The sequence below is a fragment of the Mixophyes fleayi genome, chromosome 11, assembly GCF_038048845.1.
Source record: "Mixophyes fleayi isolate aMixFle1 chromosome 11, aMixFle1.hap1, whole genome shotgun sequence".
NCBI classification, from domain to species: domain Eukaryota; kingdom Metazoa; phylum Chordata; class Amphibia; order Anura; family Limnodynastidae; genus Mixophyes; species Mixophyes fleayi.
The window spans coordinates 84,453,127-84,480,022 of record NC_134412.1 but is presented as its reverse complement, the minus strand read 5'-3'; the positions used below and the strand labels follow the sequence as shown (position 1 = coordinate 84,480,022).

The 26,896-nt window shown below is 40.2% G+C and overlaps 1 protein-coding gene across 2 annotated transcripts in view; it reads left to right on the top strand.

Moving 5' to 3' along the window:
* Positions 1-26,896, top strand: part of NPHP4 (nephrocystin 4) — a 185,254-nt gene that overhangs the window by 41,552 nt on the left and 116,806 nt on the right. Inside the window, exons 4-10 of one of the 2 annotated variants that reach the window (XM_075190020.1) lie at positions 1,123-1,292; positions 4,847-4,911; positions 6,572-6,607; positions 10,405-10,560; positions 16,091-16,227; positions 18,491-18,675; positions 20,282-20,408. In XM_075190020.1, the coding sequence (XP_075046121.1) occupies positions 1,123-1,292; positions 4,847-4,911; positions 6,572-6,607; positions 10,405-10,560; positions 16,091-16,227; positions 18,491-18,675; positions 20,282-20,408 (876 nt within the window). The remainder of the gene's footprint in view (positions 1-1,122; positions 1,293-4,846; positions 4,912-6,571; positions 6,608-10,404; positions 10,561-16,090; positions 16,228-18,490; positions 18,676-20,281; positions 20,409-26,896) is intronic. The other variant, XM_075190021.1, reaches the window with a different exon arrangement.

Sequence of the window (26,896 nt, the reverse complement as noted above, 5' to 3'; positions counted from 1 at the left end):
ACGTTGTCATGGTGGAAACGAGATCTCCCCGAATAGTTATTTGCTTAGAATTACATAAGTGATGTGTTTTAGTCTAGAATGGATTTTTCTTCCTAGACTAGTAATATGACCATTCCTCTGCAATAGCTGATATTATATTGCAAAGTGTTGAAACAATGTCTGTAGAGGTGCTTACCTTGAATAATTAATTGCATGTGTTTTACTTCTACTTTGACTTGTGTCTCTATGGCGATGTTGTGTGAGACTGCATAGGAATGTTTATGCCTTTGTTATATGTCGTAAAAGCTGAGCTGACGTTCAAGAGACCGCAGCCTATGAATTCCCTTGGATTCAGATTTATGGTTCCTAGTAAATTGATATTCTGAGTATTTGTTCAGTCCACACATGTGTAGGTGATGGCGTACCTGCCTGCCAGCGTGCCAATCATGTCCTTTCATAATCCAATCGAAATCGATTGGACAAGATGGCAAATCCAGTCACCTGACGCACATTGGCACTTGTGTAATGTCTTCGGACAACGGGAGCAAGAAACTAACTAACTTGTCCACAATCCGTCTGGATAACGGAGTCAACAGACTTTTATCCTGTAGGATTTTCTATAAAAATAGAAATGGTCAGTGCTCAGAGCCATAATAACTCAGCCAGATAAATATCTGGTCTGTGAATACACTAAGATGATTTTAAATTAAGCAGGAATTAACATAGCTCCAGAGAACTTGTATTCTGAATGTCAAGCGATATTTGTAATATGTGCTCATATATTGTCTAAATTAATGCCTAATGATAGAAGGACCAATAGATCATGTACATCGTCTACGCAGTCACATTTTCATTTATACGCCAGCTCTAACTAATTCATCTTTACGTTCTAGATCTTAACACATTACCATTGCGTTTAGTATAAATAAATTGATTTTTATAGACGAGTTCGTTAATATTCCTACTTCAAAGATACAGTTTTATGTTGTTTCTGTATGTTCACGATTGTGTATAAATGACAGAATAGAATTGCTGTGATATTAAAAAGCAAAAAAAATGCTTAACGGCTGCATTATAAATTGAAAAGAAATAAAATAAAAAAAATGGGCAAAACAAAAAAAGTTTCTCATCTTTTAATTTCAGACCATCTACTTCCACACGTCACTGACTGACCCCGGTATCGTGGCCGTGGTTGAGGTTGTCGCCATAACCAAAAAACGAGATGGGATTAAACAAGAGGTGTCATGTGGCTTTGGACTAATGCGCTTATTTAACATCCAATCAGAGGAGGATAAAACCAATCAGAACAAAAGGTAACGCTCACAGCAGAGATATCGGAAGCATGGCCCTACCATTGGTGGTTTTAGCCTTACTTAGCCTCAGTCACCTATACACATGGGGCAATGAGAGGCAGGGCAGGCCAGGTACAAAGTACTGGGCCCCTCGCCTGCCTGTGCAGTGGGAGTAGCCACCAACCTGGTGTGGCTCAGTCCCCATCAGTGGCTATGGAAGGGGCCCCAAGATGTTGCTATATTGGAGGTAAAGACAAGTATATTGTAGTATACACTGAAGCTGCTAGCAGGTCTGTATGTAAAATGTCAGTCCTAGAAGTCACTGGCTTTATCAGATATGGTTCCATTCAAATGAAATTTTTGATATTTAATGAAAGACAGAAATCTCACACCAAATTGTAATACACAATCATTTTTATCTTCATTATCTCTTGCTCATTTCTCATCCTTTTTTTCTTTACTTAGACAGATTTATATTGTGTTTTTAAAATAAGCAAAACAAACATAACAATGTATCATTTTTACATCAGATATTTGTACTTTTACATTGTTATCATGTAGCAAGACAATCTTTTTATTAAATATGTTGCCATCTTAAAGATATTACACTCAAATAAAGTTTTTAATAAGAACAAATATTTGATGCTAGTAGTAGCACCCTCTGAAGGAGATAGTAAAAGTATAATTGATAAAACAAAATTGGTTAAATCAGAGATAGAGGAGATTAAATAAAGTTTTGAGCAACTGTGTGTGGAAGGGACAGATAAATTCCATGCAATACAGAACAAATTTGTTGACCTTCATTTAGGGTAGGGACCTCTTCCCTGTGATCTTCACCTAACCTGTCTATCATCTGCCAAAACTGTCTGTCTATTGAAGACTCCAGGCGTGTTCCTGGAGCATGTAGATTTGGCGGGACTGTGTTGGAGGGAAGGCGGCACCTTATTGGCCAGCCAGGGAGCATGTACATTTGGCAGGACTTTGTTAGAGGGAAGGCGGCACCTTATTGGCCAGCCAGGGAGCATGTAGATTTGGCGGGACTGTGTTGGAGGGAAGGCGGCACCTTATTGGCCAGCCAGGAAGCATGTAGATTTGGCGGGACTGTGTTGGAGGGAAGGCGGCACCTTATTGGCCAGCCAGGAAGCATGTAGATTTGGCGGGACTGTGTTGGAGGGAAGGCGGCACCTTATTGGCCAGCCAGGGAGCATGTAGATTTGGCGGGACTGTGTTGGAGGGAAGGCGGCACCTTATTGGCCAGCCAGGGAGCATGTAGATTTGGCGGGACTGTGTTGGAGGGAAGGCGGCACCTTATTGGCCAGCCAGGGAGCATGTAGATTTGGCAGGACTGTGTAGGGAAGGCAGCATCTCATTGGCCAGCCAGGGAGCATGTAGATTTGGCAGGACTGTGTTGGAGGGAAGGCGGCACCTTATTGGCCAGCCAGGGAGCATGTAGATTTGGCAGGACTGTGTTGGAGGGAAGGTCGGAACCTTATTGGCCAGCTAGGGAGCATGTAGAGATAGCGGGACTGTGCTGTAGGGAAGGCAGCATCTTATTGGCCAGCCAGGGAGCATGTTGAGATAGCGGGACTGTGTTGTAGGGAAGGCAGCATCTTATTGGCCAGCCAGGGAGCATATTGAGTTGGTGGGACTGTGCTGAAGGGAAGGCGATGCCTTATTGACCAGCCAGGGAACACAGTAGCTTCCCACTTGCACTCTTTACCCTCTCGGGAGTGCCTGGGATGGAGGAAGGACCTGGTAGAGTAGAAGAAGTGCCCCAATACAGAGTCAGCCTGTGAAATCTAGGGGTTAGGTCATGCATTGAGCAACATGGCAGGTCAGATACAAGAGAGTACAGAGCCTCTGTTCCATTCTTACATTCATCATCTTAGGCACATAGTGATACACCAGAACAGACATGCTTTTGTAGAAGTCAGTGGACATCTAAACGATAATGCCTGCAAAACAGTAATAATTTTCTATGTTGCATTATAATTACACTATAAGTTTTATTTCTTACAAATAAAAATTGTGCCCATCACCATACCTCAAAGAAACCTCATTTCTGAACACCGAAATAAGGAGCCTAATGGTTACTGTGTGCTTGTGAATTCACAAATGAACAATTGGCTCCATAAACTGGCCAGATGGCTCATACTCCTTGCAGAAAAGAAACAATGTCTGAAAATATTTACTGCTTTATTTTGGTTTAATTTGGACAATGCTTTCTCATTTAGATTGATGTTATAGCATATTGTGTATATGATTACACGCTTGAACATGCTGCCTCCGAAGGCGTGGGCTCCGCACAAACTGCTTAATAAAGGTTGCAATATAGCCATAACTGTCATTATCTCCAACGCTGTTCTCTAAAGAGATGTCTGTATTTCTGTATGTAACGTTCTGCTGATGTGAATAATGAGATGGATTTGTAATAGAATATTTGGTTAGAGAGATATTAAGTTAGTAGAGCATGCACAGTAATCTCCATCGTTGAGGTCACGCTGCCACTCATAGAATTTTAATTATGTGCCACTTGATCACAATGCTCTGTGGATCTCATATCACTTTATCATTCGCTATCCGTAACAATACCAAAAAATCCTGTTTTTTTTATCTTGTAAAATAAATTGCTTCCCCGTAAACCTATTTTCTACACCGCTAACAAGAATCAACATCATCATCATCATTTTTTATTTATATAGCGCCACTAATTCCACAATGGTGTACAGAGAACTCATTCACATCAGTCCCTGCCCCAGTGGGGCTTACAGTCTAAATTCCCTAACATACATACATACAGACAGACACCCAGACTAGGGTCAATTTATTGGCAGCCAATTAACCTACTAGTATGTTTTTGGAGTGTGGGAGGAAACCGGAGCACCCGGAGGAAACCCACGCAAATACGGGGAGAACATACACACTCCACACAGATAAGTCCATGGTCGGGAATTGAACTCATGACCACAGTGCTGTAAGGCAGAAGTGCTAACCACTGAGCCACCGTGCTGCCCTAATACCTGTCAATCTCTCCTCCTTTTCATATAGATCTCTGTAGCTTTGACCCTTGCTACTTGTTTGCAAAAATAGGATCTCTTAAATGCACTAAATCCATATTTGGCCTAATACTAAATCATTTTACAAAACATGTTGCCGACTGCCAAACCGAATCCAAAGTCCGCTTTGATATTGATCATATGCTTGTCCGTTATTGTGTGTATTGTTTGATCCTGGTGTGTTTATTGTCCACCATTGCTGGTGGTCCATTGTGCTGATACGTATGTGTGAATAGGACATACAGTTGATGATCGGGATCATTAATCCCTATGCTTGCAGCAAACAGCTCCCGATGTGTTACGTATGGAGCAAGTCAGAGGACAACTGCCATCCTGTGGCAGACAGGACCCTTGCTGTAATATCGGCAAATACCTTTATAAAAAGTAGCAAAAACATAAATTTATAATTAGTATTAAAAGAATTGTATACAGGGGGAATAGCAAACACTGTAATGTAGCACTCTCTAGAATTATTGCATAAAGTTGTTATTTACATGAATTTTTCTTTCTGTTTTTCAGGTTAAGTCTTTATCAGGGATCACCTCGAGCTCTGTTACATCCATCTTTTAAGGATCCAACTGAATGTAAGCATCATTTATCCTCCACTGGATTGTTTTTCCCATAGTTATTCATAATCAGCTATTTATATAGCGCCACTAATTCCACAGCGCTGTACAGAGAACTCACTCACATCAGTCCCTGTCCCATTGGAGCTTACAGTCTAAATTCCCTAACACACACACACACAGACAGACAGACAGACAGAGAGAGACAGACTAGGGTCAATTTAATAGCAGCCAATTAACCTGCTAGTATGTTTTTAGAGTGTGGGAGGAAACTGGAGCACCCGGGGAGAACATATAAAACACGGAGAGAACATATAAACTCCACACAGATAAGGCCATGGTCTGGAATCAAACCCATGAGCCCAGCGCTGTGAGGCAGAAGTGCTAACCACTGAGCCACCGTGCTGCCCAGTTATTTAAAATAACTGGGCAGATTTTACTCAAATAATGAGCAGATATTTTAGTAAAACCTCTGCTGCGATTTGTCTATGTGGACTGTTCTGGAGATACATTGTGGCACCTCGTGTCTGATTGAACCCCCTCCCCTAGAGTGGACTGCTTAGAAACATCCATGTATAATGAATAGAGCTAAATCTTATTTTTCTTCAATTTGGGAAAGCTTCATTGACAGTCTACCAAATATCACTAAATTACAAATCAGCAACATGGTACAAAACTAGACTACTTCTTAGGAGCCACCGGTACAGAGCTTAGAGCTGGATTGAGGGCTGTAAATAGGTATTAGTTTATGGTGAAATGCAAAAGATAAAAGGAACTTCCTTTACATCTAACATGCAACGAGAGACCCCCCCCCATCCTCTCCCCAGTCTATCATATAGTTACTTAGGTATGTGTTCAATGGCTAGACATTCATTAAGTCGACATTCAAAAAGTAGACAACATTAGATCGACCATTCAAATGTCGACAGTATTATTAGGTTGACAATAGAAATGTTGACATTATTATTAATGCAACAATTGGAATGTCGACAGTATTATTGGGGCGACAATTGGTATGTCAACAGTATTGGGGTGACAATTGGAATGTAGACAATATTATTAGAGCGACAATTTTGAATGTCGACCGTATTATTAGGGTGACAATTGGAATGTCGACCGTATTATTAGGGCGGCAATTTGAATGTCAACAGTATTGTTAGGGCGACAGTTCCGATTGTCTATATTATGGTGTAAATATAATATCATGTAACCGTTGAACATATGTATCACACCCACTACCTATCTGTTTTGTATTGCAATTTATAAGGTTTTACATGTTCTAAACCTATTTTTTATGCAATGGTATTGATAGTTTCCAATATTCTTAACCTTGGTGAACTGTTATTACCGATAATGAAATACCTACATGTGCCACATGAGATATACTGATTATACTGTACTAGACGTCACTGCCAGTGTGTGAACCACTACCTGTTGTATGTTGTCTTTCAGAAAAAATAAAGATAAGGATTTGTCTACTTAACTACTTCACTGTTACAAATAGAAATAATATTTTGTATTCACCTTATCATGTGAAATCTATAATATTTATATTTATATATATATATATATATAATTATATACACAAATACACTCGCACACAGAGACTACATATCTAATATCCTCTGTGATGTAACATGCACCATTGGTTGAATTCATATTTCACTATTCTTCTAAGATGCTGGTGTTGGCCTCCTCTTCGCTGAAGACGTGGGTGAGTCCCCATAAGTTTTATTTTCGACCTTGCACAGTGGTAACTTGTAATGTGGGTAGTGAGTGCCACCTTTCCTTGGGTATAGATCCAAGGTCAAAGTGGAAATGTAGAAACGGTGGAACGGAAGTTTAATATCTTACAATGAAGGCTATAGGAGACGCGACGGTATGCCTTACTACCGTATACCAGCCCGCTTCCACTACTGTATTTATGGGACCCAGAGTTGTGTATTATGTACAGTATTCACCATGACTATCGCTATCATCACTGGGGTGTAGTGTATTAGTCTCAGGGCAGGTACTAGCCAATGGGAGGGTGCCATTATGTACTGATGCACAGCCCTAGATTTAAAACAAAAGAATAACAGGTTCCTCTTTGGGTGTATTTGTCCATACCCGCGGCCCTTTGAGCCATGTAACAACTTAGAACGATCCTCCTTTAAGCCACAACATAAATGATCCATGCAATTTATCTATCTATTTTTCCTTGATAATCCACCATAAAAAAATGAAGTATTGGAGAGTGTCTAAATCAGCCTGGAGGAAAACTGGAGAGAATGGGGAACACATAAGAAAGATAAATGTTCTTAATTTTCTTTTATATGTACACTGATAAAAAGTAATTGCAGGTTCTCCTTACGCTATATCTTCAACCCATGAGGGCAAACATCATTTATCTCTTTAATCATAAACAATTCTTTTTTTTCCAGTGGAGCCTTCGCTTCGTTCTTATTATTTCTTTGTTTTGCTATTTATTCGGAGTAATTGTATAAATGGATATTACAGGTTGTGTGCTGCATCATGCTGATGTTGGCAATTAGTTGACGAAAGTAAGAAAAAAACTTTGTAGCTTCCAGACGTGTCAAATAAGTCTTGTTGCTGAGAATTAAAGTCCATTCCTCACCTACACTTAGTGGACCTCATTTATAAAGTGCAAAACGGCTGATGCTAAATACGATTTGGTGTCGCTGAGCCGCTTTTTTTTTTTTTGCACAAACTATGCAAGATTTCCGCCAATGTGCAGAGATTTAAGGAGCGAGGTGACGGCATTTGCGGATGAGCAGTGTTTTGGACATGGCGGAAGGTAGACGGAGTGAGCGTGCTTTGTACAGTGTATGAAGTTGGAGCTCCAGTACATCTGCTTTTTCAGAGATTTCAATTTACAACACAAAATGATTGGAATAAGATAAAGAGGAGGAAACAATGTATTTCTAGGGGCGCTTCTTGCTGTGCGGAGCGGCGTATTCATTTCCAATCTTCAAGAGCGCAACAAATTATGAGCTAGCGGAGATGTGATCTTGTCTTATAGTTTTGATAAGATGTATTCCAGCTGCGCTCCCCACCACTGAAATACTCATGAAACCAAGGAACTAAATGAAGGAAGCTGCCCAGTAAGCTGCCCACAAGACAAATGAACTGAGAGAAGGACGCTGCTGTCAAGGCAGTGGAATTGAAGTAAGGAAGCTACACGTAAGATAGAGGAAATGAATGAAGGAAACTGCTCGTAAGGCAAAGAATGGCTCAAGGAAGCTGCTTGTGGTGCAGAGGAGCTGAATGAATGAAACTGCTCATAAGGCAAAGGAACTAAATGAAGGAAGCTGCTTCCACGATAGAGGAATTGAATGAAGGAAGCTGCTCGTGAGATAAAGGAAATGAATGAAGGAAACTTTCCAGGAAACTGCTCGTGAGGAAAAGAATGGCTCAAGGAAGCTGCTTGTGGTGCAGAGGAGCTGAATGAATGAAGCTGTGCAGGAAACTGCTCATAAGGCAAAGAAACTAAGTGAAGGAAGCTACTCGTGAGATAGAGGAAATGAATGAAAGAAACTTCCCAGAAAGCTGCTCGTGAGGCAAAGGAACTGAATTAAAGAAGTTGCCCAAGAAGCTCCTCATGACCAACTAATCGAAGGAAGCTGTCTAGAAAGCTGCTCATCAGGCAAATAATACGAATGACTGAAGCTGCCCAGGAGTGAGGATAGTGCAATATACGGCCTCTCTCTAACCAAGTGATCACATTTACATACAATATTTCCATGTTTGTCTGTGCTCTCTCCCCGATGGTAGGAAACTCTATCACTATAACATGGGTTAATCCTTCTCTGCATGTAATCCTTTGCAAGGCTGGAATAGCTAAATATTTGGATACTCAATCTTTTCAAGAGGCCTCCACACACACAGACAACTGTTTTGTTTTTGTGTATAATTAGAGGAGCTTTTTGCCAGGCACAGAAGCTAATTAACACGCTGCGCTGGGCACCTGCATGGATTGTCAGGTAGGGGATATAATTCAGCGATAAACCTAGCTTTCTACTAAACAGTTTCATGAATAAATATGAATAATGCAGCAGGTTTATCAAATCGGGTAAAGTTGGTTTAGAACACTATGTAGACTTTTTAGCCCAGGGGCCTGGATAGAACTTCTGCAGCGATACAAGAATAACTCCTATTATAAAAGTGGCTGGTTTATTGTTCTTAGGGCTCCCGCGTGTACACATATCATATAGGTTGTATCGAACAATATAGAACTCTGCCTATTGATGACAGCTAAACTCATAATTAGTATACAATTAAAGGAAAGCTAAACCCAGCAAAAATAAGCTTGGAGATAAATGGATAAAAAAAGAGATATCTCTGCATGGGGTATATTTACTTAAAGGATAATTGGAGGTGTTGCCCATAGCAACCAACAAGATTCTAGCGATCATCTATTTGTGAAAATTATAGATAGAATCTGATTGGTTGCTATGGGCAACACCTCCACTTTTCTGTTTTAGAAGTTGTAGTAAATCTCTCCCTATAACTGTCCCTGATAGTATACTGCAGCTTTATTAAAAAGTAAAGTGTGTTGGAGTATTTCCTCACGCCGTCAAACAAAAAAAGGACATATTCCAGAACTTACAGTCAGCGACAAAGGTTAATAGTATGTGCCAAAAACTCAGCAGGGCTTTTCCATTCACTGTATGAGCCTAATTCATTAAGGAAAGGAAAGCAAAAAAAAAAAGGAGTAACTTTGCACCTGGACAAGGCCATGTTGCACTGGAGGGGGAGGAAAATTTAATATGTGATGGCAGATTTATAGTTGGGATAGGGCATGTCCTAGATCAACTTTAAATTTCATTGTACAAATTAAGCTATCGAGTATTTGTGTGTCATATGAAAAAGCAGCCAGTAATTAACCTATGTGCAAAATAATAAACTCATTTGCCCCCCTTGCATTGTAACATGGTTTGTACAGCTGCAAACTTACTTCTTTTTTTTTACTTACTTTCCTTAATGTATCTGGTCCTGTATGTTCATTGTGGAATAGGAAAATGTTTCTTGACTGTACTAGGACAGTATTAATACATGCCACAAGTATCTTATGTCTGCTGTGCAAATCAATGTAGCCTTTGATAAAGTATAAGGCTTGAAAGGAAACCCATAAAATTCCTGTGTTTGTCCCTATGATCGTTCTATTTTCCATTTGTCCCCCCCCCCCCAACCAGAACTATTGCACCTTCCCCTTAAATATTGCAGCCTTCTTTTTTAGCAGTTGTGTTGTTTCTGATAATATATAGAAATTAGCTTATAATGTCACATGATTATTTTATTAAGGGTATTGGGTATTAGACTATTGTTATCAGCAAATTGATGATCCAAAACTCAGCACCCTGCCTAATGTGTTCTAAACATACTGCTGTGAGTATATCTCTGAAATAATAATCACTGCCAGATAACAGAAAGTGTCTTTGATGTAGGTCTGTAAGTCAAATTGCTGCAATTAGGTTCCAAGTCTCACTGTCGTTAACGGTCTCCTTGCAGTGAGCAGACACATGACGTTGATTGAGAAGAGCCACATTCAGTACAACGTGAGGATACACAGTGGGCTGCAGGATCTTACTCATCTGCTGCCTCCAAACATTCTTCTCTCCGGATCCGAAACAATTCCCGGCCTCATCCAGGGGAGAGACGAGACAGGTGAGTGTCATTATTAGTCAGTAGGTAAAAGCTGGACGCAGGGTTATTGTAGCTGGTGGTCATTTCAGTGCAAGAGGACAAATCAACAGTCAGCAAAAAAACTGAGTAGCGGTTAGTAAACAGTGAAATCCTTTGCGGACCTTACAGCAAGACAGACAGACAGACTATCATATTGGTGAATTAGATGTTATTGATGTTGTAAACCCTCTTATTTATATTGACCGAGACCCCCTTTGATGGGCCTTCTACTTTACGTTCTGGACAAATTTTGCTACACAGCAGCTATTAAAAGAATTCATCCTTTTGTCATTTTTCACATTTATTTTCTTACATCAGGGAATCAAAGTGGATTTTTTTGTACTGTCCAATAAAAAAGCTGCTGTAAATCGCGTGTTCTAGTAATTGGACGAAACACCTTTAGCTGCACCTAACCACTCGGAGTCTTTTTGGTGGAGTCTCTACCACTGATGTCTAGCCACTGCGATTGTTGCCCGTTCTTCCTTACGACATTGCTCGAGCTCCATCGGGTTGGATGGGATGGTGAACCACAAGTTTCAAATCATTCCACGGATTCTGAAGAGGATTGAGGTCTGGTCTTCAACCAGGTCACTCCAGGATTTTGATTTGTAGTTTGGTACTTAAGTCGCTTCAATGTGGCTCTTGCTTTACGCTTTGGGTCATCGTCCTGCTGGAATTTAAATCTACTAGGTCTCTTGCAGACTGCAGCTTGTTTTGCTCCAAGTTTTTTCTATATCTTCTGCTTTATCCTTCTATTTGGCTGTAGTTTCCAGTCTCTGAAACAGATAAGCTTACATAGAAACATAAAATTTGACGGCAGATAAGAACCGCTTGGCCCATCTAGTCTGCCCATGCTTTAACCTATGGTAACCTCAAACCCCCATGAAAGATGGCTGCCAGTCGTCACATTAGACGAGATGGTAAACAGCGGGCATGCCCGGAAACCCTTAACCTGGTGGAATAACAACACACGGATGTTACAGAGAGGGTGTGTTATACTATGTAATAAAAGCATATAATTGTCACTTCTCTATCCTGGCTTCCTTACTAGTGAATTATGGGCGTTTCCTTGGTTAAGTTGGCTAAAAACAGGATCCCAAATTATGTAAAGGATGGAAAAAGCAAAAAAACAAAAAACAAAAACAAGCGGAACCAAGGTAGACTAAAGGAAACAAAAGAAGTCCTTAGAACCAGAGAATCCCTAGCAGCACAGCAGTGGATCCTGTGGGAGGTACACCGTCAGTTGTGTACAGTACACTAGTTAAAGTGAAACATTGAAGCTGACTCCCGGATGGAAATGGTGAAGGATCTTTAATCGTATATCCCGCACCTGATCCAATGTTTATGCTTATTGATGTCCTCAAGTCATAATTGGTATTTTTGGACCTTAGTTTTCTTTTGGTCACTGCCCATGGACTGATCTCAATGTAACTGTAGAACGCTTTCAAAATGAATAGCGTGATGCAAACGTGGTCGATCAGTCCACAAAAGGTATGTCCTGGGATTTAAGAGATTGAAGAGAAGGGCGACTACATTTATAATGGGTATAGAAGATCCCAGTTATGAGGAAAGACTGTTGGGGGTATATTTACTAAACTGCGGGTTTGAAAAAGTGGAGATGTTGCCTATAGCAACCAGTCAGGTTCTAGTTATAATTTATTTAGTACATTCTACAAAATGACAGCTAGAATCTGATTGGTTGCCATAGGCAATGACTACACTTTTTCAAACCCGCAGTTTAGTAAATATACCCCTTGGAGTTAGATGTATTTACACAATAGAAGAGATTGGGGAATTTATCAGTTTGTATAAATACATTAATATTAACCCATACCAAAATGTCTTTGACAACTAAAAAATCTTTAAAAACATGTCCATTTTAGGGTTCCTGTAGAGGACACTAGGTCACCCCCATGTAACTGGAAGAAAGTAAATTAATTTCCATCTGCGGAAAAGTGCATTTACTGTGAAAGCCTTGAGACTATGGAATGTTCTCCTATAAGAACTGGTATTAGCAGACAGTCTAGATACATTAAAAAAAAGAATGTATCTAGACAGGGCTAATAGCAGTAATGATATGATAGTATGTTGATCCAGAAGTTGTATTATTGCCGGTTTGTGGTCAGCAAGTTGTACTGTGCTCAATGATGAAGTGGGGGTGGTCTTCCTGTAGATCAAATACACTAAGGGACATATTCAATTGTGGAATATCCCCGCAGCGTTAAACTATTACCGTTATTACGGTAATAGTAAGCTGGATTTCAGCTCGCAGCTCCCTGAGCCGCGAGCTGAAATCCAGGGAGAAAAGTACCGGAATACCGGTATTTACCGTAATCACGGTAATAGTGCGCGCGCCACGAGATTTTTGGCTAGAACGCCAACAATTGAATATGCCCCTATGTGTTATGAATGCAGACAGTATGATTGGTTTAGGACATGGGCATGTTCTTGGTGAACACTCCTAAAAAGGAGAAAAATTATTTGAAAATATAGATAAATAAAAGTTTAAACCAGGGGTGTCCAACCTTTTAGCTTCCCTGGGCCACATTGGAAGATGACGAGTTGGTTTGGGCCGCACATAAAATACACTAACACTAACGATAGCTGATCATCCCAAAAAAACATAGAAAACATAGTTAACATATTAAACTTACTTGGAAATGAAGAGTTAGGAAACCTGTTGCAGAATCATGATTAAAGCAGTAGTCCCATTACCAGCTACAATTTAACTTACCTGCATCTGCCCCTTAGTGGGGTTCGGGGAATTAAATGCCAAAAACTTTTTTTACCTCTCTTTCTGCACCCATGAATCATTTTTTTTATTGATAATTTTGAAATGGTCACCGATATAGGAGCATCAGGAGGACTAATAGAAATCTACAGAGATTTAAAGATACGGTGGCGGGAAAAATGGCTCATGGAGCAGCCTCCGATGAGGGCAACAGTGGGTGATAATTTCACCCTAATCAGCACTGCACATTTAAAATGGTTTAAAATATTAAAAATACAATTATCTCTTAATATTTATATTAGATACATACAGAGAACACAGCTAGTTCATAATTGCATGGTGCAGAAAGTCAAAATTCAGAGTAACAACAATAAGATACTGGATAATCTTTCACTGCTGCTGATAGTTTGCGCGGGTGACTCCTCTGTGCTGCGCTACGCAATGGATGTCGGGTGTGATGACGTCACCCCCGACATTCACTGCGAGCACCACACGGAGGAGGAGACCAGGGAGGGAGCCGGAGCGCCAGCTGACGTGACCGCAAGGTAAGTATTTTCTTTCTTTTTTTTTTGCAGGATATTTTTTTTTATTAACAGCGCTGCCCCCTTGCCACAACCGGCCCGCGGGTCGCAGGTTGGACAACCCTGGTTTAAACATTTAATTTGCGCTAGGACAGCTGAAATGTACATCTGGAGGTTCTGAATTCCCTCATACTTTTTAGAATTTGGGGTTTCTTGACAATAATAATTGTGTGCTAAAATATCCAAACCACTGATAGAAAGGTTATTTTCAATTAAGATGGACTACGTTCTACTTTATCACTTGTATTTTTCCACACAATCAACCAAACAATAGATTGAGCATTCCGACCCTCAAGACTCTTAGAAGCAGCAATGTCTGGGAGCACTTGAATACAGCAACTGAAAAAAATGAACCATTTCTGCTATATCTATGGTGGAACAAGTAACAACAAATAAACAACGAGGACAACACAGCTGCTCCGACATTTCTTATTTCAAAACTGTCGTCCCCTTGGAGATTTACAAACAACCAATACACTAAAATATTTCCACATTCAGCCCTCCCAATGCAGCTTTACAATAGAAACTCATTTACTTTTTTTTCTTCAGACACATTTATTAAATTTTTTATGATGGGACCAAACAACAAACATTACAATTAACATGCGTGTTTGGTATTATGTTATCTTTTATTAATGTCAGTGATGCTTATTGCCGGTACCACGTTCTCAGTTTGTGTTATTTATAGACGTTAGATGCTTTATGTTGGAAAACATGAATGTATGTAACAAGGGCAGTGTACAGGAGTGTTATAAATAATGCAGATGATGTGATTATTGTAGAACAAAGGTTATCGTTGTCTCCAGGGCTCAGCTGTGATTATGTTTATTAATGTACCATTCTTTTCATATCCGTTATCATCGTAATGTGACAATGTCAACCACACCCAACCAAACTTAATACCAACGATAAGGATAGAAGCTTACACCCAATGTTGAAGAGAAGTTACGTCCGCTAAAGTGCCGCCTTACACCAGTCACCCACCGGGTATTCAGAACATGGCACTGGATAGTCATGCTTACCAACTTCTTACACCAGTGTGAGGATGGAAGGGGTGGGGCATGGTTATTCTCATCATTTTAGCCACGCCCCATGCCCAAAATACTGGGACTAAAATGACACGATTCACTGCATCGCGGAGGCTCCCATCCGGGGAGACGCGGGAGAATGACCTGCTCTTCCGGGATCCTTACTTGGAATTCGGGAGTCTCCTGGACATTCCGGGAGAGTGGGGACAAGTATGGGGATAGTGCCTAAACAGAATCCCACCAATAAAATCTGTTTCGCCATTATTGTGGCTTTCTGCACTGATGAGCCCCAATAAGGGCAGAACAGTCTCTATGTAAGCTGTAATCTGAATGGTCAGACAGCATGTTTACTGATGGTTAGTAGATTTACTTCTAGAGGAAGTAATATTGCTTTTGAGAACTAGAGAAGGATACATTGTACCATCTTACTTTCCCTAAGTAACAAGGCAACGCTGATGAATCACTGAACGCTGAATAAATTGGAAACGTCTCACTGCATTATATTTCATCCCCCACCTTTAGTCGCTGACTTCAGTCAATGAATAAACAGCCCAATGGCATTAATGTATAGAAGACAGTAATAGCGCCAGGTCACTCTGTCTGCAAAATGGTGCAAATAAAATGTAACCTTCATTTCATTAAAGTCCTAGCAGCAATTCCCAAATGAGTGGAATATTAAAAGAGTAATTATTAAATTCTCAATTATAACAGTTTATTTAGAGATTATATACAGTATATGCACGTTGTGCAAACACACAGGAAAAGTGAAAAAGTGAGATAAAAATATATATAATAAAATCGATATCCGGTCCTACAAACTTCTAATATGATCATTGAGCCTGAGATTGCTTAACTTATGTCAGTATAATAAACTCAATTATCACTTTCACGTACCATACGCTGTGTTAATAGTTGCTGTATAGAGTTTTAAAACGAATGCTATCACTTTAGTTCCACCTTAAATTTGGAGTCCATCACTGCTAATCTTTAATTTGAAATTATAATATTCACAGTTTAAAATTATGGCTGCATTGAGTGAGACACTTCTCACTGTTGTCATACAATGGATGAAGGCTTGTTATAGGGCAAGTAGATACAAGATTATTGTTACTGTTTTAGAAACATTTATGATCTTGCGTTATAACTGCCCAAACTTTATTTTTAATGTCCAGGTGACGCCTTAAGAAAACCCCATTTGCAGAAGACAATCACTTGTTACTTAGATAAACTGTACTTGTTGCCGTATCCCTCATTGGAGAAGTTTGAAGAAGAACTGATTGGGCTGGTTAATAATGACCGTTTACCGAAGGTAATGTTATATTAACTCGTATTAACCAGTATGATCTGTCGTGGTTATATGTCCGCTCTTACGTGGCTTGAGTCGTTACGCGCCCTATCAGTTCACTAGATGATGGTGACATCACTGAGCGTGGCTCGTGCCTGGGTGATGTCACTAGGTTTACTGAATTGATAGACTTCATTGTCGTGAATATTGGGTCATTTAAAAAACTGGTTTCACCGGCAGTAGGCATCGGACGCAGTGCGTATGTCTAGTTTAACATGGATCCCAATGTCACATGTGCTGGCAAAGATCTGGCAAAGAGATTCTCCCTGCATGAGGCAAATCATTAGTGAGCAAGAACATATCAGTTCTTTACAAATCTAAATTAGTGGTATAGGTATTTGTTCTTGTACCTGGAAACCTAGAGAGGCCTGAAAGCTGGAAAGATAAAAAGTAAATTGCTGCTGTTGGTGACAGCTTCATCCACGCAATCATGAAAACCATGTACTTCCCCCTACATTCACTGTGAGGAGCACTGCAACACTATGTAATAAAGAGGGGTATGCCAGGGGCAGTGTGGGAAGATATATTTTATAATATTACATAGCATATTTTATGTGCAGTTCTCCAAATTATGGATAAAGACGTAGGTCCCAAGTGTTCTGGATAATAGATCCCAGGAGGTATATTTACTAAACTGCGGGTTTGAAAAAGTGGAGATGTTGCCTATAGCAACCAGTCAGATTCTAGCTGTCATTTTTTAGAATGTACTAAATAAATGATAACTAGAATCTGATTGGTTGCTATAGGCAACATCTCCACTTTTTCAAACCCGCAGTTTAGTAAATATATCCCCATGACTTTATTTACCTTCTATTTAATTTAAAAATGCTTAATATGGCGATATTTGTGCTCACAGCATATACAAATGTTTATAGTAGTTTGTATAAGGGGTGAGAAGGGCGCCATTTTGGTTTCTGCCTCAAGCATCCAAAGACTGCAGCCCTAATAAGACTACGGGGGATGTACTTTGTCAGAGTCTTGCATGTATGTGTCTTATAAAGGTATTTCTACATTAAATACATGGGCTCCCGTGTAAGGGACCTGCTCTCCATCATCTGACACCCGGACATAGCGCTGTGGGCGTAAGCCAAACACAGGAAGTCCCCATTTATATGAACAGATCGCGTTAACTTCAGAAATGACCTGAGTTTTTGTGTCTTCTAACTGTGTTTTGCTAGCAGCATTCACTACATAAATAATAAAACGCAATATCTTAGTTTTTCTAGTTATTTCACAGGCTTAGCGTTATCAGATGTGATAATCAGAGCAGGACATATGTAGACTGGCAGACTACGTGAGGTGTTTTCAGAAACCTCCAGTGTCTGAAATCCTTCCAAGCTGTTACTGTCGTCTCTTAGAAACTGACATAACTTCAGGAATATCTTTATATTAGACTTCTCTCTCTGGCAGAATAGTATCTGTCTACCGTTATCTAATACTTAAACGAATGCAAAAGCTTCCCATGTAATTTGTTTACGTTGCTTATTTAAATTCAAAAAAAATAAGATTTTTTTGTTACCTATTTTAATTAAGATTAATGTGTATTTTTTAGTTAGACAAGAAGCATAGAAATTATTATATAATAATAGCTAAAGTAAACATACTATCTCAAATAAACATGATTTGTTGATTGCATATTTGGTGTTCTAGAAATTGCTACTTATACTTTAGGTAATGAAGGGGTATTTCTTCAAGCCTACTAAAAGGGAAAAGTGGAGGTCTTGTCCATAGCAACCAATCAGATTCTAGCTATCATTTTCTAGACTGTAGCAGAGACGTGATAGCTGGAATCTGATTGGTTGCTATGGGCTACTCCTCCAAATTTCCTTTTAAGAAGGTTTGATAAATCTGCCTCCAAGGGCAGATTTATCAAAGTAAATAAGTAAATGCTTCTTTGTGACGTCGTGTACCTGCTATTAAATAACTGCACCCAGGCAAAAGCATGGATTTGAGGGCCAAGATGGCGGCATCTGTGGAGTACAAAAAGTTGCAAGAAACACTCAAATACACCAAACTCCTCTCAATAGTGATGCAAAGTTCAGATTATGATGATTATGTATTTATATCATCCAGCTGACTTTATTTTCGTGGATTCTTTATATTGCAAATTGTATGCAATTGTTTCCCTAGACCTCCTTTATATATTAGGTATTTCGGTGAATTATAACCGTACGCTGGTATAATGGCTGGCTAATGACATGACTAACTGTGGAGGTTATCTCTCTAGGGTAACTCTGTAATTGATGGTACCAGTGTGGTAATCCAGGAACGGAGGTTACACATCGGTGTCCATAACGGCTGGGGGTTCGTACAGCAGCCGCAAGTTGTGGTCGTTGTCCCAGAGACGAGAATAATAACCGGGCATTCTACTGTCAGCATGAAGACTAGACACACCGGCACTCAAACATTAAGGTATGTCTTCATGTGTGAGGTGTTACTTTTCAGTCAGTCAGTAAATGATTACTGGAGCAGCTGCTTTGACTCAATACTAGTGAATAATAGGCCTCTGTTTTATGGTGTTTATGAAACTACAAGTCCCAGCATACCTTACCAGCTATCGGCTGGCTATCTACTGGCAAAGCATGCTGGGGCTTGTAGTTTTTTTTTTTTAAAACATCTGGAGCGCCACAGGTTGGCCAGGCCTGGATAATGCATCTTTTGTCTCGCCAACCCACTATCAATGTGTGAGACTATCAGGGAACAGAGGTTTTGTTCTAATGTTTTCAGCCTATGGCATAATAGCTGGAGGTTAAACATAAATTGATGGTGATCTTGGCACAGAGAAGAGATCCCATTATCCTCCTGATACCTACAGTGTAATTGATGATTCCTTATAATAAGTATGGTTTATTGGGTGATGGGAGTGAAATTTTGTCCCCAACCTGCAAAATAAATAAAAATAATTATTATATGGGACAGACTCCGCCATTAAGGTTTTATTTATTTGTTTATTCATTCTGTTATTCTGGACTATTGGTTTCCAGATAAAAGATCCTATAGATCTATTATATAAAAATATTTAGGAATGTTCTACGTCATTCTCTGTCGGCTTTGCTCGTAGTAGCGCTCCCTCTTTTTTCCTATTTTTGTAGTTATAACCGTATGTACACACTACCATTTTATCCCGGTATTTACCGAGCATTGCTTTCCACTGCGGCCACCACTTAGCTGTCTGTTAAACTTGATATAATATATCTATAGTTAGTGAAGGCAGCGGTAGCACACACTGACACTTTATTAACTGTTTGGCTCATTACAAATAGAACAGGGAACATCCTGGTGCTTCAACGTTCAGAAACGTGTCGGTGTCTACTGACAGTGTTCACTATTTTCAGAGAGGAAGAGAAACAATCAGTTAGCGAGACAATGGAGTTGTGCTGGATACTGCCTTAACTCAACCAACTCCTGAGCCTTAGAGGCTGGAAGGAAAGTTCTGAAAATGTATGATATATATTTTTTAATTGTGTAATTTTAATCGGTATAAAAAAATCTTAATGTTTGTAACAAATCAGTCTGGCCTAAACTTGAAAATTAAGTCACATTAAAGGAGTTTAAATAAATGATTGTTGTCTTTTTATATTGATTTATATTGATTTTTGTTTTTTTTCATGTTAATCCGTCTTGGTGATAAGGTTAGTGCTATATTCATTGATTACTAAAACTTATTTTCCATCACACGTATCTTTTATCAAAAGAGAAAAAGAAAAGAATTATATTTTTAGGTTTTGAGAAGAGAACAACAAATCACATAAAAAGGACATGTAAAGTAAAGATATAAAAGGCCTTTAAAGCATAGAAGAGTACATTTTTCTCCTACATGATAGGTAGCACTTTAAAGTGCTGGGCTTTGATGTAAGATCTAGATTAGCTATGGTTTCTCTGCCAGTAATACCAGGTACTAACACAACAGGACAACCTTCTGTAAATCACAGTATCTTAAACTTGTTCAAGAAAAGTTGTAACTCTCCTAAAGTAATCTGCAGAATAGAACAAAAAACAACATTTGTTTTTCTGCCAGCTCTGCCGTCCAAGCTCTGGTATTAAGGAGCCGAATGCGTCTGCCTGAGATGGTCAGTGATCCTGGATTTGCCATCGTCTTTCAGCTGGAGTACGTCTTCTGCGTGCCCACCGGAGGCGGCAGCAAGGTACTGTACTACCCTGCACACCGTCCAATAGTTACATCCATCCCTGTTGTTGTTGGGAGAGTGCGGAGATCTTTCTGGTATTATTAGATTGTGGTTTCATGTTAAGGTAATAAAAGTACAATTTATCGCAGTATACAGTCATACACAACCATTCTCTATACAGTATTACTGTAACGGGGGTAAAATAACATAAAATAAATAACAGGTAAAATAAATATAGTACAATACCCATAAGAATTTGGTTCAATACAACCCTTTTCAAGTAGTAGAATGGCAGAGGGCTCGTATACTAGACTGATACCGTTCATAAGATAATCACATATCCCCCCAGTGATTTCATATCCGTCATATTTTCCTGCCTCCTGAGGATTTTAGAATTTGTTCTCTCAAGACCTCACTGCTCACTTGTGCATACTTGCCAACTTTTCCTTGTTGGCTTCAGGGAGATCCTGGGGGAGGTGGGCATGCGGGGGCGGGGCTTGATGAATCACATCATTTTGCTCCACCCCCCCTAAACGATTGTCACAGTTGTGGCCAATTACAGCAGGGGGCAGGGCTAAGATGATGCAATATTTGCGTCATTAAGCCCCGCCCCCGCCACTTATCTATTGCGGGGCGAGAACCAGAAGGTTGCCCTGCTCTCCCAGGAAGTCTCCCAGAAATGCAGGAGTTTCCTGGACATTCTGGGAAAGTAGGCAACTATGAGTTAAAGAAAAGCAGCTAATGAATCTCTAGAGACTGAAGTGTCTTTTACATTTCTGTCTCCATTACTGAAGTCATGTTGTCTTACTTGTCAGTCTTTGATTGAATCTTGGTCTCCATGAAAATGGCCACCTCCATAGGCATCAATACATGAACATAGGACACAATTTCTGAACTGTGTCATCATGCCACAGATGGCGAAGCCAACCACGTCTGGTACTGGCTGAGCATCAGGGAGAATGCCAGACTCTTCAGGGAGTGAGGGAGATCACCCCTAATTCGGGGAGTCTCCCTGACATTCAGGGAGAGTTGGCAAGTATACAATTGTGTCAACTCTGATTGGATGGTGGAGCAGCGACCAATGAGTGGTCTGGAAAGGAGAGCTAGTCAGTAGCACTAAGATTTCTGTAGCAGCACAGTATGACCATTACTGGGAGTTTAATATCTCATGAAAGGAGTGGATTCTGGGCCTGAGAGTTAAGAAATGGGAGTGTTGCACATATTTTTTAGGTGTTTTGAGTTATTTAATTATTTCTTTATTCCTATATCTTTTAATTATTATATCTGTCTCAATGAGAAGTGGGTGGGGATAGTTTGTTTCTTGTGTTAACCATGGATTTTTTTACAGCCAAAAACAGGAGTTTCGCCCCCTCTTATTGTTGTGTAGCTCAGCATACAGTGTAGGTTTGTCCCTGAGTTCTGGAAAAATTTATACATTTTCAAAAGGTTTTACCAAACCCCTCTTTCTACCTATTTGTGCCACTTTTTGGGTTGCATATCTCCCAACAATAAGAATCCCGTAAGCCGGACAAAACAAGCCCCACCTCTGTTCTGTACACCAATGGACATATTTTGGCAAAACTCCACCCACTTTCCTGTTAAGTCCCACTCATTTTTGTGACCCGCGAATCAGCATGTACCGACAAAATCAGGACTGTCGGGAGGTCTGGCGGTTGTACATTTTTAGATGTGAGCTGAAAGTGTGTTTACAGATGAGCTATCGTCACCCGCTGAAAATACGTTATAAAGGTTCCTTCAAGTCTTTTACCGTTAGGTTTTAGGTCAGTCAATACCTTTTGTACTTCTATAATACAGTGAATGGAAATGTGCTATGTAAAATATAAACCAAAATGCAGGAGCCCCCTTTAAGGATGACCTGGCAGTTGCCCTTTTTAATACCCCCTCCTCTAAGTAATTATTATGGCTTACCTTGCAAAGATAGGGACCACTAGGTCCCTAATGAATGCTCTTATGGATTCTGGATCTGATATGGATGGAACAACCATCGGGTCAGGAATATTCGTTAGGCGCCCGGCACTGGCGTCATTCAGCTCGTCCGCTTACGTTACTGCGAGCTATGTAAGTTCCCATTCACCTCTGATATGACGAGACCTCAGAGCTGACTTAAACCCTGCAGCGTTGTTTCATTATAATACAGGGTGAGAGATCATTACAAGCCTGGAGCACCAAAACTGTTGCAGGTAGACATGAAGCAAGCACTAAAATACTTCTATATTAATGCCCAAACACATTGCTATAAAGTGACATGCTGTCTGGAAGCACAAGGAACATACTAAGCATCCATACATGTTACTAATAATCCTGGTAAGAATCTATAACCTGTTTATGTTGCTCTAACTGAGGCTGGGTACACACTACAGGGTTTTCAGACGATTATCAGGCCAATCAAACTATTAACGACCGTTCGGCCTAATATCGTGTTAGTGTGTACTCTGCAACGATGAACGGTTATCGTCCCAAAGCTCATCGTATCGTTTCATTTGATATTTAAACTGTACTAAAAATCCCGTTCAACGATGGAACGATGCCGTTCCAATCCTGCAGTGTGTAGCACTCAGTACCGGCAGTGTCCATAGATCTCTATGGACTGTGCAGAGTCACCATCTATTCAGCCGATGGTTATGACAAATGTAGAGCACAGATCAGGTAAATCTTGTAAAACGTGTATAGTGTGTACACATGAATCGGCTGCTGATCGGGAGTTTTGTTTTTTAATCGTTGGTAAAATCATTAAAGATCGCATCAGGAGAAATTTTATATACTGCGTACCCAGCCTAAAACACCTATTAATCAGCATCAAAGAGCAAAAGTGGCGTAAGGTCATGCACAAACCTATAAACTGAAGTCATCTCCCCATAGGCAAACTGAGGGGGGGGTTCTAGTGCCTGGAAACCCCCTCCAAGCCTGGGGCACTGTATAATTGAGGTGGCTGGACACTGCCCTCGCTTCACACTGCTCTGCTCTAAAAGAGAGAGCTGCGTGCACCTAACAGTAGTGCACACAGCATTGCCCATGTCTGTTATGGGGATAGGAAGAGACGGAGAGCAACCAAGCACTGTCTAATATTATAGCCACGCCCCCATGCATGCTGGTCACACCCACTGGCGGCGTGGCGTGGAAACTCCCATCTACAAATCCTGCGTTTGCACCTGCTCCCGGGTGGAATTTACGTTAAAGGTTTTATGTAAATTAGAGATTGTCTTTGGGTCAGTTGTCGGCAGACTCTTTGTTGTAAAATTATTCTTTATTTTCCAAACTCCTTCAATATGAAGTTGGTGTTTTCCTAAGAAGAATACACAGAGACCTCTGTATAGATGGATTCAGTAATGTCTCCTGTACAGAGGTTTCAAAGTCATTTCTGGTCGTGCAAGGTCAGCTATCTTACATTGTTTTTGTATAAATAGATCCAGTTTTGCCGCATCCTATCTGTCAGCGCAGATAAGGTGCGAAGTTAATAATTGTGGGGGGTTCAGATTTGTTTGTTGTCATTTTCTGTACTTTACACACAAGTAGTTTTCAATCACTCCGGTCCTATTATTTCCTTCAGTATCTCCAATAATTCCGAGGGCTGATTATGGTCTGTGCTTGTGAACATCACACTTAGCTTTATCACTTTGACTTTCAGTAATGATTCTGCTTCTCTGGACAATTGTAAGTACTTTATTTAACACAAAGAGAAAAAAAAACATTTACTGTTTGTGTTCTCTTTGTGCTTTTTTTTTTCATTTTACCTCTACCAAATAAAACATTCCTGATACCTCCACCAACGTGACACTTGCTCTATTAAAGGGCATTCTCCACCTTTGGACTATTATATTTTATGAGTTTGTACATGTCCTGTAACCTTTAATAGATATATTTGTTTAGTTCTGTGACCTCCTTCTGTGTCTATCATCCAGGTCTTTACATCATTCAATCCGAGTTATTTATTTGCATTATCTTTGGATTCAACACAGCTTACCTCTGCTCTGTGCACTAAATGGAACTCTGCCCACAGAGCGGTTATGTGTCATATCCAAGAATAACAAAGGAGACAGTTCTGCCTGGTAGATATAACGGTTTGGGTGAAAAACACAGAAGGATGCAAAGAAGAGAAGGCAATGTAATTAGTATAATTTGCACAAGGCCGTGTACACTCCAAAAACACTAGCCTGAAGGCGAAACCTCCACCCTGTCATTTTGAATTTGAAATGCAACATTTAAAAAAACACTCAAGAAAGCCAGAATGGAAAAATCAATATGTTTAGTAAAAGTTACCAGAGGGTATGTGCAGCAAATAATTTAAAGTCATCTGAAGGTGAAAGAATTAATGCATCATGTATATCCGTTTCCTTTGGTTATTCCTAATCGGGGATCTTGCATGACTTCACTTCCACAGGCCATCAGCCTTTGCTAGGGCTGGGTACACACTACAGAGTTTTACATGTGTAGCCGCAAACACACGTGCACATAACTAGAGGTAAATGGGCAGCACAGTGGCTCAGTGGTTAGTACTTCTGCCTCACAGCACTGGGGTCATGAGTTTGAATCCCGGCCATGGTCTTATCTGTGTGGAGTTTGTATGTTCTCCCCGTGTTTGTGTGGGTTCCCTCCGGGTGCTCCAGTTTTCTCCCAGACTCCAAATACCTACATACTAGTAGGTATTTGGCTGCTATTAAATTACCCTTCGTCTCTCTCAGTCTGTCTGTGTGTGTGTGTGTGTGTTAGGGGTTTTAGACTGTAAGCTCCAATGGGGCAGGGACTGATGTGAGTGAGTCCTCTGTACAGCTCTGCGGAATTAGTGGCGCTATATAAATAGATGATGATGGCGTGTACACAGTGAACTGATTTTTATTTATTTTCTATATAGCATATGTTACTTTTGTATGTTGTATGATAATGTTAAATTACTTTATGCACAATAATGGCTTGTGTTACAGAAACGTATCATATATATAGCACGTGTACATTCTGTTCCAAATAAGTCTACTCGGGTGAATAGCTTATTTCATAACGGAAGTCCGAAAGCTGTTAAGTAAACATCACTTTCACATGTTTAAACTCCCATTGTCCCATAGATTGTAAGCTTGTGAACAAGGTCCTCTTACCTCTCTGTCTGTATGTATTACCCAGTATTGTTTTATTACTGTTTGTTCCGAATTGTAAAGCGTTACGGACTCTGCTGGTGCTATATAAATAAATGATGATGATGATGATCACATCTCCCTGAAATCTCCTTCCTCTTTCCTTGCAAATCTGCTTCCGCCGCATTGCATGCACACGTACTGTGTGTACTAGATGAGACGAGAAGGCTGTATGTACTTAGAGTACTGTGTGATCTGTCACCCCGGTCCTTCCTCCCCTGAGCAGTATCTATTGCTGGAGATTGACCTTTCACCTTACAGTGAAGATTTCTTCTGCGACAGATCTTCAAAGCCTGCGGAAATTATCTGATATTTTTTTTTATGTAACAGTCCTGCCCTGAAGGCAGATGACAACCTGACATTATAGTACGGCTCAAAGAGACCATACACTTACTTGCATTTTTCTTTTTTAATTGTCTAATGTAAATATGGGATGAATTTTGTTATATGGCGTTACCTAGTCTCTATGAATGTGGTGGTACGTCTGCTTACTAGCATTGTTTAGTACAAATTGTTTGCCTTCTCTTTCCTAGAATCCCCTTATCTCCTCTGTCTGTCTAAGGCTGGGTACACACTACAGATTTTTCAGCCGACTATTGGGTCAATCGAGTGTTAAGTGACCGTTCGGGCCAATATCGCATTAGTGTGTATACTTACATGGTGAATGAGAGTCATTCCAAAGCACGGATCGTCGTTTGATTTGATTGTTCAGCAGAACTATAAATCTTGTTCAGCTATGAAACGACGTCCTTCCATCCCTGCAGTGTGTGCACACTCACCATCAGGATCTCCATAGAGTTTACAGAGTCACAATCTTTTCAGCTGATAGTTTTAACAGGTGAAGAGCACAGATCTGAGTAAATCTTTTAAAACGTGCACAATGTGTGCATAGGAATCGGCTGCTGGTCGGCACGTTTTTCAGTCGTTGATACAATCGTTCCAGAGAACACATTGGTCAGAAAATTCTGTAGTGTGTACCCAGCCTAACTGAGGTGTGATAATCCTCTAACAATCCATCATCATCATCATTTATTTATATAGCGCCATTAATTCCGCAGCGCTGTACAGAGAACTACTTCACATCAGTCCCTGCCCCATTGGAGCTTACAGTCTAAATTCCCTAATATAGACACACACTCACACACAGACACAGACAGAAAGAATGGGAGACAGACAGGGAGGGAGAGACTAGGGTCAATTTTGATAGCAGCCAATTAACTTTTTGGAGTGTGGGAGGAAACCGGAGCACCCGGAGGAAACCCACGTGAACACAGGGAGAACAGATAAGGCCATGGCTGGGAATCAAACTCATGACCCCAGTGCTGCGAGGCAGAAGTGTTAACCACTAGGCTACTGTGCTGC